The sequence below is a fragment of the Amblyomma mixtum genome, chromosome 7 (genome assembly GCF_055824585.1).
Source record: "Amblyomma mixtum isolate Tamu chromosome 7, ASM5582458v1, whole genome shotgun sequence".
Taxonomy (NCBI): Eukaryota; Metazoa; Arthropoda; class Arachnida; order Ixodida; family Ixodidae; genus Amblyomma; species Amblyomma mixtum.
The window spans coordinates 47,332,608-47,347,403 of NC_143018.1; the positions used below are offsets into that span (position 1 = coordinate 47,332,608).

General features: G+C 45.5%; 1 protein-coding gene across 5 annotated transcripts in view; it reads right to left on the bottom strand.

The window, feature by feature from the left end:
* The window catches only part of LOC149335941 (sorbitol dehydrogenase-like), a 28,561-nt gene extending 14,722 nt beyond the window's left edge, over window positions 1-13,839 (bottom strand). For 3 of the 5 annotated variants that reach the window (XR_016284127.1, XR_016284126.1, XM_089552491.1), the window contains exons 1-7: window positions 13,398-13,839; window positions 13,264-13,297; window positions 12,266-12,430; window positions 10,009-10,168; window positions 8,583-8,701; window positions 4,350-4,415; window positions 1,862-2,037 (exon numbers count right to left, since the gene is read on the bottom strand). Coding sequence is in view for 3 of the 5 variants with exons in the window: in XM_089552491.1 (XP_089408617.1) it covers window positions 1,862-2,037; window positions 4,350-4,415; window positions 8,583-8,701; window positions 10,009-10,168; window positions 12,266-12,430; window positions 13,264-13,297; window positions 13,398-13,463 (786 nt within the window). In the remaining 2 variants the exon portion in view is untranslated. The remainder of the gene's footprint in view (window positions 1-1,861; window positions 2,038-4,349; window positions 4,416-8,582; window positions 8,702-10,008; window positions 10,169-12,265; window positions 12,431-13,263; window positions 13,298-13,397) is intronic. The other 2 variants (XM_089552489.1, XM_089552490.1) reach the window with 2 other exon arrangements.
* Between the last annotated feature and the right edge of the window lie 957 nt (window positions 13,840-14,796).

Sequence of the window (14,796 nt, forward strand, 5' to 3'; positions counted from 1 at the left end):
GTGTAATGCCAACAATGTTCAGTGCACTTGGCATTTCCTTCCACTGAAACCTGCGGGGCCTACATTTGTTGGCCTCGCCGCAGCAGCTCGGTGCCTTTGGCATTCGGCTGCTGATCCGAAGGTCATGGGATCCACGGCAGCCGCACTTCGATGGAGGCGAAATGCAAATTCGCTTGTGAGCTGTGCGATTTTGCCGCACATTACAGTACCCTGGGCAGCTTAAATTAATCCACGGACTTTCACTATTGTGTCCCTCATAGCCCACGTGTCATTTTGAGATGTTAAATCCCGCATACTATATCAATGCCAAAACCAAGTCTGTCTGATGTTTCGTGCTCACTAAACGGCAGTAAATGCCCTTTAACCTGAAGCCGCTTTTTTGGAATATCATTTCCATGAAAACTTTGCGCAGTCCTTGCAGCAAAGCAAACATCTTGCGCTGGATACTGCCCCAATGTGCATTGGTGGCACTCACCTTTTAGCACAAAGAACAAATCAGAAAAAAATGTTGAATGCTACAGGGTAAGGAACAACATGGAACAGTGGAACTAAGAGCTGTATCACAAACTACCCGCCAACTAGGAAGAAACTGCAGTTCAACTTGAGGCAAATCAGCAGCAGTGCACAGTCCTAAATGGAGTGCAAGGGAAACAGAGCACTGTATGTATAGTTTATTTACCTCCTATAGCAATGCAATGCATTTACAATGAAAAAAGTTGAACTGCAATGAACACAATACCTGGCACTTGCATGGTCCTGCTACTTGCATCCATGACACCGGACTTTGTAGCTTTCAAGCAATAGACGCAGTAGCAGTCGCTTATTATCTGTACTCTCATTCACTGTTTGTGCGTTTTTTGGGGCCATGTCAACTTCCATATTGCTGCTTGTATCAATTTTATATTTTGTCACATTTTTGACACACAGTCCACTGTGCAAATGAACATTAATGTAGCAGATTTCACCTAACTGAGTGAATATCTGTCTCGATTCAAAATTGCCTCCCACACCATTCGATCCCACGTTCCCAGGGAGTTGGTTTCAGCTGATGCAAATTCAGAGTACAGTAAGCCCTTGTCAGTTCAAAGCTGCATATTTTGAAGTGTCAGTTAAATTCAAAGTTTCAAGCATGCATTGCGAACCAAGCTAGAGAGATGGCTTAGACTTTGTGGGGACGCCTTCGTCCCCTGCGTTCGCTTTCCCTCAACGCACTAGTTCCCGGTAGTTAGCTCCCACGGAACGCGCTCTTCTCAGTTTTGGTTACTTTAACTAACAGGGGAGGGCGCTCGCGTCGCAGCGACGCCAGCGCCACGGATGGCGTTTCGCTGCGCGCTCGAGGGGAGCGACGGGGTCTCTTCTCCCTGGGACAGGGAAGCGTGTTGGACGTTCACGCGCAAAGCTCCGCTCTTTGCCGCGGGCGTCCTCGTGTGGAAACGTGTTCCCCTCAGCTCGTCCCGTCCGGCCTCGGAGATATTCCCTTTGCCCTAGCGTGGCGAACATTCGCCCGTAACCGTGCTGGTGAGTCGGACATCCTCGATTCCTCAGTGTATTTTGTTGCTAGCTGGCGTTATTGTTGTTATAGCAATAAATGCCTTGTTTGTGTCAGCCAGTGTGTCGTTCCTTTGTTCCCGCAGAGCACGGCCCGCCGTGGTCGGCGTGCGCTCGGTAGCGTACGCGACCACGGGGTGGGGTAAGCGCGGTTTTGAACTGTGTCAGCCGCGCTTAAACGGGGAATACGTGTTTATCTCCCCCCTTTTAAACCCCACAACTTTTGTGATGCACGATGAGTACACTGCTTTTTCTGACTGCATCTGTTTGGAATGTCACAGCAGAATGTTTGCTCCGAGCTATAACCACTTACCACCATGCCAAGCTGGGTGGACGACTCTGCGCCAGTGCACTCAATGGTGACCTCTGGCAGGTCGCCGACAGTGCGGTAGATTTCCTGCTTGATGTCTTCCACTGTTTTCGATGCTGCACCGATGGCGAAGTCAGCACCAAGTAACTTGGCCACTTGAAGTCTACTCCCGATGATGTCTGCCAACAGAGCGAACAGAGGGCACATTCAATTGATTATTGCCTGTTTTTAAGCATAATGCACTGGCAAGCATATGGACATTAAAGGTGCACTGAAAAGGAATCTGAACTTGTCTTTTTGCCGCGGGAACTCAATCTACACGTTCCGAGCTTTCTTAGAAACTTAGAATTTATTGCCCTGTGTGGCCGATTTCCGTAATTAAATCGAATTACCGTCCGGCTCCCGCCTTTTTTTTTAAAATTCTCCCGCGTACGGTGGGCGGAGTTGACCAACGCGTGGAGCGCCTTTCACCCAGTCCCGTGGCGGCTTGCCGCTCTGCCATCGGCGGAGTAATATGTAGTACTCCGTAGTAGCAAATAGACTGCGCGTATTTTTATTTCTGCGGGCTTATTTTGCGGCTGTATTATTTGCGAATGAAACTATTTATTCATGGAAACCTAAAAAACAAAATAAAGCGAAAGCAAAGCCTCCACGAAGCTGGCTGAAAGGCACTTCATGCGTTGGTCGACTCCGCCCACCGTACGCGGAGAATTAAAAAAATAAAGGTGGGAGTCGGACGTTAATCCGATTTAATTAGGGAAATCGGCCACACAGGGCAATAAGTCCAAGTTTCTAAGAATGCTCAGAACGTGTAGATCAAGTTCCTGCGGCAAAAAGAAGAGTTCAGATTCCTCTTCAGTGCACCTTTAAGGCAACAAAACAGTTGCATGGAGTCGTTCTACAGTCATGTGCTTGAGATTACCTTCCGCAACAACTTTCCTTGGAAGCTGAGCCAAAGCTACAGAGCCAAAGCACACCCTCTCATCCTATACCGCGGAATATATTCTCCGGCGGTAGTCAATAGTTTTTTCTTAACAGAGCATAGTGGTAATATTCAGTATTTAGGGAATATTATTAACATAACTGCCAGTTTTAAGCGTTAGAGAGCCACGGCAAAAGCAGTTTTTTTTTTTTATTATGATAAACCCTCGAGGCAGGCCCAGTTACAAGAAGCTTCCACAGATGGCGCCAGCTACACCAGCAACAGGGTGGAGCATCAGCACAGTGAGCAACAAGACGGATTTAGAGCTATCTGCACTGTCCTGTGGCCAAATTATTTTAGTGGAGAGACAAGTTATGGATGCTCCGCCACCGTAGCTCTTCCTGCACTGCCAAGCTAAGTTGTCGCCGAGTATAGTTACGCTTCATATATCGCAGTGTGGACCACATTCGTGCCAAACATGCCCCTTCGCAAACCTGACCTTCTGAAAGTGGTCACTACATCCTTGAGTGACCTCATTAACAGCATGGGAAAGAGCATGACAAGAGTGGCGTCAATACCCGTACGTTTTTAATTTGAGTCTGCCATCAGAAGCAAAGAACTAGGGACACAATGTGTGAACTTGCAATATATTATTTTATGTATGGAAATGGTGTTTCAAGTTTCAAGTTTATTTAGAACGCACATAGTAATACAAATACAATAAAATCAGTACAGAAGGAGGTCCCATAGTACACGACTGTCGGGGGGACCTCCTAGAACAAATCAAGTGGGGTAAAATTGCAAAGAATGGAAGGCAGTGTATTAATTAGCACAAATAAACAATCTACAAAAAATTTACAATGTTATGTGTGAGAAATGGAACAAAAAGTATATACAGCAACAACTTTGAAACATAATGCAAAGAAAATGAGACTTTAAACAAGGGTTACTACTGTTTAGGCATGTGAACTACACAGGAAATTAATTAAGTACTCTTTAATGCGGTGATGAAATGAGTGAACAGTAAACGACGCTTTAATTTCACATGGCAAAGTATTCCAACAGGATATGCCGGCAAATATTGTGGTAAATTTTCCATAATTAGTCCTCACTTTAGGTAGAAGAAGATTATTACGCTGTTGAGACCTAGTAGAATTAGTATTTATAAGCTGATCAGGAAAGCCATCAATATGAGCATGATGATTAATTACCTTGTAGATAATGATGGATCATAACATAACACTGTGTACTAAACCAACAGGGACGCTAAATTAATGCCAACAAGCAGGTGCACTAAACCAAACAAATAAACCAAAACGTCACAAAGAATACTGCAATAATATGAAAAACAAAAAACATTGTTTATGCAATGCCTTACTATTCTAGGTGCAGCAATTTTACGCACAAAACCACAGCTGTAGGGAGTGCAGTTAGTGCAAAATGTATGATTTATGAACATATAAGATAATCACAACAAAGCAGTGCATGCTATGAATAAAAATAGTCAATGCGTGTTCAGAAAAAAAGAGGTGGAAATGTCGTTTACGGACGGTGTACGACGGCACTTACCGGTCATGATGACTCGGCTTGCTCCCATGGCCTTAGCAGTGAGCAGGCATACCAGTCCAATGGGGCCTGATTTTATTCAATGCCGAAATAAGAAAAAGAAGCAGACAGTTTCTAACTAGTTCTATCACAGAGCAGCCATCAATTGACATCACAAAGGTACTGCATGTATTGAACCACTTCATCCTTCATGTCCCAACCTCAAGTAAGTCTTTCCAGTGCACAGTCCTTGAGTCGGAATGTTGACTGGACTTGCAGACCACAACCAATGGCTATTTTAGCAATCTACTCAAAAACAGCCATGTGCATATCCAACGTAAAAAGTTTATCAAATACAACATGAGCAAAGAAACTTAATTTCTTCGCTGTCTTAGTACATTATATCTGGAATATACGCACCCTAATCATGAGTGTGCAAATTACGCAGGGCACCATTAAATCTCAACCAATGCACACTGAATGAAAAAAAAAAATTAAGTTACTCTTAACTCACAGCCAGAAGAAATGACCACTTTCAACTGCAGAACCTCTGCACAGATTCAGACATGCAGAGAATCTCCCAACAAAAATACACAGCAAATCAATATATATGCATAAAGCACACGAGCCAAATCGATTACAGTAAACTTTAATATGATGCCCCTTTTCCCTTATTTTTGTTCCCCTTCAATGGTATAATAAAATTTCAGCGACATACTGACAAACACAAAAAAAAAAACTTGGCTGATTTTTTAGCCAGGATGGCTATGAAGCAAAGCCTTCAAATCCACAACAGGCTCATCATACAGTAAAAAAGGTAAACAGGCTAAAAGTGTGTTATGCAAAGTCTAATATACAGTGAAACCTTGTTGTAGCGAACTGGTAAAAAATAAAATAGTTCGATATTGCCAAAATTCGTAATATAAAAAAGCTCGCGATGGAGAAGTTAAATTTAATCTGCTAATCTGTGAAAGAAGAAACTGCAACTGGGAGCGACGACCTTTTCTGTAGTTTTAGCACCATTTCAAAGAGAAGACGTTTGCGGCCATTCAGGAGACTGCAAGAAGCCAAGTAGCAAATGCTAGTTAAGTTAACTTCACTGCACAGCACAGCACAGCAGCATGCGGCAGCAGCCGCCGATCAAACATTAGCTAGGGTGCCTTCCTCCCATCACAGCAGTGTTGCATCAAAAATCTGATGCCAGGATGAAAGCTACTGCCATTTTCACCATCTGCGCTGTGCGACAGTCGACGTGGGCAGAGGATGGCTGCTGGAAAGCTACAACAATCGACTGTGTCGCTTGTTCTGGGGCACTATAGGAGGTATTCACATGACGTCATCCGCAAGGGGCGCTAGCGGCCGGCGCGGCATTCGCCATGTTGGTGGTCGCGCGCGCGGCCGCCGCAGCCAGCCGCAGCGTTTGAATAGCTGGTGATGGGTGAAATGTGAGTGTATTTCGCGTCTCGCCGCACGTAATTTCTGTCCGACCCGTGCCGCCGCGTGACTGAGTGAATATTCCGTGAACTGTGCGAAGCAGAAAAGAGCGGGCACGCTCAGAAGGTTCTACTTTGTGAAAAGGTCGACCCCCCGTAGGAATGCGGAGGCACCGGCGTGGTGTGCGACGTATACAAGACTGCTGCCCCGCGTTGAATTCACCGGTATCGAGGCCCACCTTGTGCATGGCTTAAGTTTGCTGGCAGGCCAAGGAATTAAAGGATATAAACCTATGAGAGGGTGCAATTACTTGACAAGCGGGTGAGTCCAAGGGCCGTGCTGTGGGTGCCGACGTCCGCGGTGCCGACGGCCGAAGTGCCGTTTTTGAAGAGGTGAGTAATTCGAAGGGTCTGTTCATTTAGCTGTAGCTTAACTTGTCATCTCTACCTGCTGAAAGTGACGTGTTACAACTGAATCTAGCGGAATGGCTGCACACTGCGTTGCTGCGAAAACGGTCTTGTGCATACGAAGCAGCGCTACGTAGCTACAATCAAAACTGCAAAACATTCTCGCTGGGTCTGACGTTCGTGCTGCGAGCGGATGGCAGTATTTGTTTGGCCGTTCTGTTGGGTAAATAAGACAGCTATGACGCTTTGCCTTTCTGCTGAAAGACTGTACGTCTGAGAAGCGTCAGCAGTTCGCGGACTACAGCTAGGCGCTTGAATTATCAATTTCTGCGGTGGCAGTTCTGGAATTTCGGTACTTAATCGTGCTGTTTATCCACGATGTGCCCTGCATGACTAGCTGACAGTTATCAACTGATATTAAAAGCTGCAAGTCGTGTACGTTCTTGCGTGCAGCGCAGCCAGCCAGTTTTGCTGCCGAGTTGAGGCAGCTCGGTTATATCACGGCGCAGAAGAATTCTGCTGCAAACTTCATGCACAATACGCGCTCCACAAAGATAAGTGGTCGCTGACGTATTCAACAACGTACAAATATGTTACGGATAACTAACAGTTCAGGCCGGGTACCTCACGGCGCACCGTGACACTGCGCGAGCTGGCCTGAAACGACCGTAAACATGGCGCGCCTGCCGCGACGATGCTTGCGCCGTCTGGTAGCGCGGCCTCAGTGAATACCTCCTATAGGGGATATTCAAAATTCCGCAAGTGCGCTTTCCCGCATAACAATGTTGCCCCAAACAAGACGGCTGACTATGAGTTTCCAGCTGAAACAAAGCAAGAAAGATTGGTTTTTTGTTTGATTCTTCCAAAATACATTTCTTACATTCTATCTACACCTTTAGCGCCTGTCCTGTATCCCACGCAGTTCCTTTATAGCGAAGTCGGCCATCTTGTTTGGGGCAACATTGTTATGCGGAAAAGCGCACTTGCGGAATTTTGAATATCCCCTATTGGCGGGGCGAGAGGTGCAAACAGGTGCTGACCAACTGGCTACCAGCTTTTCTGGCCACTATATTGTCTGCGGCGCTGTTGGCAAAGCGAGATAACGCGTGAACCGTGGCGCGAACGCTTGCCGCTCCACCACCAGTCATCCGTGCAGTGAGGCAAAGCCTGCCGCCTGTCATCCGACCGGGCAAAGCTTGGCACCTGGCAGTTCCGTTCGATATATCCGTTTTATGGCAAACCGCGTTCAATATACAGAATAAGAAATGCACGTGTGTTAAAGATATTTATAAACTGTTCAATATAGTCAATAATTCGTTTGGGACCCACATGCAAAAAAACACATAAGAGAATTAGAAAAATACAGAGGCGCGCAGTACATTTTATATTTAATAAGTACAACAGAACTGACTCCCCATCCTCTTTAATGGCAGAAAATAATATTAAACCTCTCCACGTCAGACACAAGATAGCCCGCCTACCTTTCCTTCACCAACTAACCCACAGAAAACTAGGCATCTCTACAGCCCCCTATGTGCAGTTTTCTGAAACGCGTAGAACTCGATGTCATCATAATCACACTTTAGCACCATACTTCGCGCATACTAATGCTTTTAAATTTTCTTTCTTCCCGAGAACTATTGACGAATGGAACGCCCTGCCTCTACAAGTGATATCGGCTGTTGATTTTGACAACGCACTTTGTGAGCTATTTTAGATTGTATATGTGCTACACTGTTGTGTGAATGTGTTTTTCTGCCCTCCCTGCCTGGACCCAAATGAGGGTCTGCAGTATTGTGAAAATAAATAAATAAAATAAAATAAAATAAACATCTGTGTTCGCTGTAACGAGGTTCAACTGTATGCCTTCCCATACGGGCAACTAAGCCAATGCTTAGTGCAACCATTTTCACCCAGTAAACACAGTCAGTCAAAGTGCAGAGCCCCAAAAATAGCACAAGAACAAACACTCTTCTCATCAAATTAACAAAACAAGAAATGCTCAAGCACTGACGCAATATTTTAGTGCCTTACGAATGATGCCCCAATGAAATCACTACAGTGGCTTTTACGAGTTCTCATTTTCAGGCATTTCATGAGCTATGCTCTACACATTTTTAAGATTAGAGTCGACTTTTCCTGCTCTAGCGACAGGTTCAGCGGCACAGCATCAAAAGGGCATTACACATAAATGTGGATATTTCAAACCTGCAATAATATATGGAAGATTTGCATGTCTACCTAGTACAACGTAGTAATTCAAGCTTATATGCATGCTATTTCCTCATTCCGCATGTTACAAGCTTTAAGGCTGCATGCCCGGTAATGTCTAAGTTCAGCAGCTGACAATTAGAATGTCAGTGCACGCTCAGAGCAAACCAAACTGTAATCACACCCTGGATGGAAAGCAGCATACCTGCTCCGCATATCAGCACTGTCTGACCGATCTGAAGTCGTGCCCTCCTACAGGCATGAACAGCCACTGACAGTGGCTCCAAGAGCGCAGCCTCATCAAAGGAAACGTGGTCAGGCAGCCTGGGAAAGGAAGAGATATGAGATAAAATTCACATACTATGTCTCTCATTTCCTCCCTCCTTCGCGCAAGAGTCAGTGATGTTTGTTTAAAAAGCAAGAGCCGTGTCATACCGATGATATCGAAGCACAAATCACAAAAGACTAGACCCTCCTGAGGTTGGAGGCACTAGCAACTCCTTTTCAATGAACCTTTGCTGGTTCTTGGCTAGCTTAAATGCACTGAACCACTCTTTATCAAAGCATAAATCACAGTGAGCTAGACACACCAAGGATCCAGCCTTAGCTAGCTGCTGCTGTCTGTCATTATCAAAAGGCAAAGCACTAGACATGCACAAAAGTTGAAAGATGTGTAGGTATCACCTTTCCAATCAACCTTGGCTTGTAAGACAACTGGCCTGTCTACAAAGTCTCGAACTAAATAGCTCTGTTGCTATTCCACTAGGAATGCGCATGTTGCAGGGGACTGCTGATTTTCCACTGGACAGTTGAACGAAAGCATGAAGAACGTTTAACTGTGTAACCAATATGCAATGTGAATCCGACCAGGATAAATGAAGGCTTTCCACATAAGACTGTGGAGAAGGAACTGCCAACAGCATTAATCTAGTAGTAATTAAGCTCCAGGGCTCAACAAAATCACATACAGTTAGATTTAGTAATGCTCAAATTCCCCCGGGGCTAAAATGGGCTTGCATGGGTTCAGAGTCACTTGGACTCGTACTACCAATCTTGCATCACAGATGCACCTATTAGACTCAAACGGGTTCAGTCTCGCAATCACTCACTCCCAACCTCACACAGGCTCGGACTTACTCAGGCTTTGAACTTGTACAGTGGTGAGCAGCCTTGTCTAGAGCGCTCGGGCGGTGCACTTCCTTGCAAATAAATCCAGATTTTGTGGCAGCCTCTAGGGTCCAGCTGCAACGCTTGCACGGAAGTAGCGCCAGATAGTAGCCTCGTAAACAAAGCAGGCACGAAAACTTTGCCCTGTAATGAGGGGCTGCTCTCTAATTTCGGTTTTTGTTACCAAGTGCGCACTGCTCAAGCGCTCTAGACAAGGCTGCTCACCACTGTACCTCAAGTAGACTTGGATGCACTCAGGACCGTTAGCAGGCTTGAGTTCAAATGAACAAGAGTGGGCTTTCTGACTGACATGCTAAACTCGCAAGTCAAATACATGGGAAACTTTCATGCATCATGCCAGTTGGAGCAGCGAGGTTCTAGGATTCAACAAGCTTTTTGAGGGTGTAAATATGCAGTTTGGTTGGCTCACAAAGCAGTAGAACTTCCAAGCAAAAGTCACTGACTTGTAGCAGAAGTCAGCAGCATGGGTGTAAAATCGGGTGAGTGTGCCATGATGCGGTGGTGTGGCGCAGAAGACCACGTCGGGGCACAGGTTGTACCGGCCTCCTTTACAGAAGTCACAGTAGCGGCAGGGCACCCCAGGTTCAATGGCTACACGATCGCCTGCAGCATGAAGGGAATGAATGTGTTCACATGTCGTTTATTCTCTTGACTTTTCATTCCACCGCGTTTTCAGTGGATGGGGTGTAACTAGCTATGAAAGAAACAGCCCTGCACGCAAAGTAAAAACATGAGCACATACGGACACACACGCTGGAGTGATGTCTACTTAGTTCAATATCACCAGTCAATGTGTAAGGACGGTGTGCGAATTTTCAAGGGGGGGTGTACGAATATGCTAGATTTTTTTAATAGTGAGTGAGTATCCTCCTAATCGATTCGTTGAACGAAATGAACAGAGCGTTTTCAAAATGATTCAAACTGAATAGAATATGTTCTGAAGTTTTCGAATAGTTTTCAAATAACTGTCATGAGGTTTGAATAAGGCATGCCATAGTGTTGTTGGACGACTGTCGACGGTTACAGAAACAGAGTCCACTACTGCATCGCACAGTATGCAAACGCCGTGCCGCGATCGGTCTGCGTAGGACGGAGGCGCCAGCATCTCTACATGGTCCATTCATGCCACAGCATCCCTAACACTCACATATGCCTTCAAGATCTCAGGAAGGTTTAGCAAATCACATACTTTGATGCCTGGTCTCATAGGCCGCGGCTCACATGTAGTTGTCGCCCTACCAAAATGTGACGCTCGTTAATTCCGGTTGCAGTTATCAGTTGCAAAAGCTAATTTTGCTGCAAGTACAACACGGTGGTCATAGAGCTAGAATACTGATTTCATGTTCCGAAACCCCCAGGAGAGGTTAGTGCTGTGCATTTTGATAGCCATAGGTATAAATCAGTAAGGTATAGCACTGCACTGCAACGCTCCCATTAAAGCTTCTCCAGCTGTTTCATACAATTAATCGTTTTTAGGATTATTCCCATAAGTAGCGAATGTCACCCATGTAAAAATCTCCGATACGTATTCGATTCAATTCTATCACTATATGATTTGCATTCAATTCGGTGTTTCAATTCAGTGTTCAATTCAGTGCACTATTCATATTAGATTGGTTTTCAAGAAAAGTAGTATCCACACACCCCTACATTTTCATATCAAAGAATAGTTGGCAAGTTTTTTTATAGCAATAGCACCAACTCTGGCTCTTTGACGCTGTTTCTATAACTGTGTAGTTTAGCAAATGTTGCCTTTGCAAAATGCTAGCCTCTTCAGGAGATATGATGCGTACCTTTCCTAAACATCATCAAATGCAATGTTGAATAGGAAGAGGTGCAAATATCCATTCGGTGGAGATACCAAGTAATGAGTCTTGGTATGGTTATGACTCTGTTAAGGTCGTAGTATCATGATAAAGTATACAACCCATGAAGCAGACTGTCCAGTATGACACAGCTGCCAAAAATGTAACTCAGCAGCAAATCAGTAAACGCTACAGTTAAGGCCAAATGGTCGTATAGAGACAGCATGCTTTGCTTTTATTTTTCTTTCCTAATGGATATAACAGGTTTGTCAAAATACAGACAATTTCATGGTTTCATGCTAAGATGGCTCATTATCGAATCATCGCTGGTTCACGTTTCATATATCACGGTTTTATTCTAAGGTGGCTCATTATCAAATCATTGCTTATTCACGTTTCACGCATCTGTACTATGTGTTGCAGAGGTACAATGGTTAACTCGTTCTGCCTTCGATTCTGGGTAAATGAAAATCGATCTGCATTTGCTTCAGTTTAACCAACTGCACAATGTACTACCTGCGTTCAGGAACAACAGAGAGAAGATACTAAGCATAGCTCACTTTTCACCAATAACCTTTGCTGTTCAGTGCAAACATTAGATCTACACAATGCAAAAACAAAAATGAAAATAGAGCAGGAATAGATTACCTATTCTGCACTCTTCCATCCTAAGTTGTCCAAACACATCCTAACATGTTGCTGCTGTCCAAAGCTTGCACTAACACATCCATGCTCACATACATGCCTTCTTCCTTGGGTTATGCTCACTGATGAGCTATTTTTCTGCTTCCATATATGCCACAAATGGTGACGTTGCATACCCATGCTAATTGGAATTATAAGGAACAAATGTGGCCACATAATTCTTGCGTGATTCAACAGCATCGCTCCTCACCTGGCTTCAGGTGTTTGACGTTCTTCCCGACCTTCACCACCGTACCACTGCTTTCGTGGCCGAGGACCATTGGGTGGTGCACAATGAAGTTGCCAATCGCTCCTCGGGTCCAGTAGTGCACGTCTGAGCCGCAGATGCCGACTGAATGCATCCGTATCTGAGCATCTGTCGCAAAACAGAAACATATGGTTACTGCAGAGTCAGCTTTGGGGCGTTACTGTGCAGTGGCTGGAAAGCAATGCAAGTGAAGCATGCAGTGCATGATAATCCTGTGTGGAGTGCCTGAGAGGTGCACTGCACAGCAAACAAGGCAATGTCTGGCTGCAGCTGCTAGGTTTTAAAGGCCGTGTTTGTTTGGAAGTGCAGCCACTTAGACCTAGAAGGCAATGACACGAGTACAGTACGTCAAACCCACAAGCTACTCCACAATTTCACTTTTTTACTGTCACACTGCTCGAGCACTCTATAATGATGCGCATTGTACCAGCGCAATCCTGTTTATTTATAATTTTCTCACACGAAAGTTTGTTAGCAAAGAACTCTGTCAATAGACACGTGCACATCCTCATACACAGGTGAACAGTATGCAGAGGTGTGCGTAACTTTAACTATTGACTTTGCCGACATTAATGTGAGCTAATTCAAGTCCTCCTTTTACGTGCCTTGCAACTAAAGCTACGGGGTGCATGGTAAAGAAAGCGATGAGATGGACACAGGGATCATAGTACTGTGAAGTCCTATCTGCGCATTAAATGACACATCTGTGTCGTTATCAACACACACCGATCACACATTCCAGACCGACATCGAGCCGCATTCGAATAACACGTTCGATAGAAAACATGGCGTTTTTGAGGAACGCCGCCGCACGACGAAGAAAAAGAAAAACGTGCACATTATGGGTCTTTCCAAGGACACACGTGTCACAGCTACACGTTCCATTCTAATGCGCAGTGTGTTATCGTTATACGCTATTAGGCACTGAAAAACCTGCATACCGTTATCTCCAGGTTCTGGTATGGGCCGCTGCTCCTGCAAACAAGCGAAACATACGAAATTTCAGGAACGAGGCTGGCAACAGATAAGCAAACAGGTAGTGAAGAGCGTGGGGTGTACGCAAAAGCACGCATACGCCATACCAGTCGAAGATCGTCCTTTTTGTACAGCACAGCGGACAGATTGTCGGCCTTGGCACCATCCATGCTGCTGCGAAGCGTTATTTCACCGGGGAGCGCAACCGTGAGCCAATTGAACAACTTTCCACTAGGTTGGTTGGGCTGGGTAATAAGTTTTTGCGCAGCTTACGACTGCCGGCTGAAACCGGAGCGTGCGTCTCACGAGCAACGGCAAGATGTCTCGGTGCTTGAACTACTTGAACTCCAATCGCGGCGAGTGTCTCGACTCAAGAGCTGATCAGGCTGCCAAGGCCGCTTTTGCAGCCGGCACCAAATCTCCGGTGTCACATATTTGACCAAAAAAGCAAAACATTCGCGGCGCCGAATAGGCTGATCAGGCGAGAGCACGACAGCGCACAACAGCCAGCTGCACAAGTCGCAGCTGTCACGTGTGTTCTCTGTTTTGGTTTCGTTTGCCTTCGGCGAGTAGAGAGGGCGCCTGTGCAGTAGGTCTTTAGAAACTGAAGGGTTGGCATACGTCGCTACTTTTAGTGTTACGTTTCTATGCATTTTAACAAGAAATCCTGTAAAATCGAACGACTAGTAGTCGTAAATAACTTCCAAGCCGTGCAGAACATAGTAATGAGAACCATAATTGTGCGTCCTGTGAACCGCAAACGTTGGTCCTCCGAACCATGTAAGGCTGAGGCAAAGTAAAATTAACGCGAAAGAATTGCTAGAAAAATTGGTTTTTGAAGAAAGGAAATGACGCACTATCTGTCATCTAGGCGCACACCTGAAGCGCGCCGTAAAGGAAAGGAGGAAGGTGGGAGTGAAAGATTCAGCCCGAGGACATCATCATCATCATCAAGAAGGAGAGGAAGATGTGCCGTAGTGGAGGTCTCGGGAATAACATCACAAAAACCCTCTACGCACCCCTCTTCTTGGCCGATCCCCCTGTGTGGGTATGCGCCATTCTAGAAGGTGAACAACAACCACAACAATTTCGACCGCCTGGAGATTTTTAACGTGCACTGACATCGCTCAGCACAGACGCTTTTTGCGTTTCTCCTCCATCGAAACGTGGCCGCCGCGGTCGAGTTCGAACCCGGGTACTCCGGCTCAATAGAAGAGCACCCTGCACCATCGCCGCTTTTTTTTTTATTGTTGTATCATCATCGCTGCCGACCATGCCGCTGTTTAACTGCCAGTCGTTGTTACTGGCCTTATAAAATATGGCGCATACCCACACTGGGTGACTGGCCAAGAATCAGGAGGCATAGTTTGATATTCATCCGTACATATTAAAGGCAGAGGAAACACGCGGGACAGCAACACCGGCAGCGTCTGTAGTGCATTGACTGAAAAGGAAAAAGAGTGGTCGTATCGTCTTGATTAACTTCCAGCCGCGCTAAG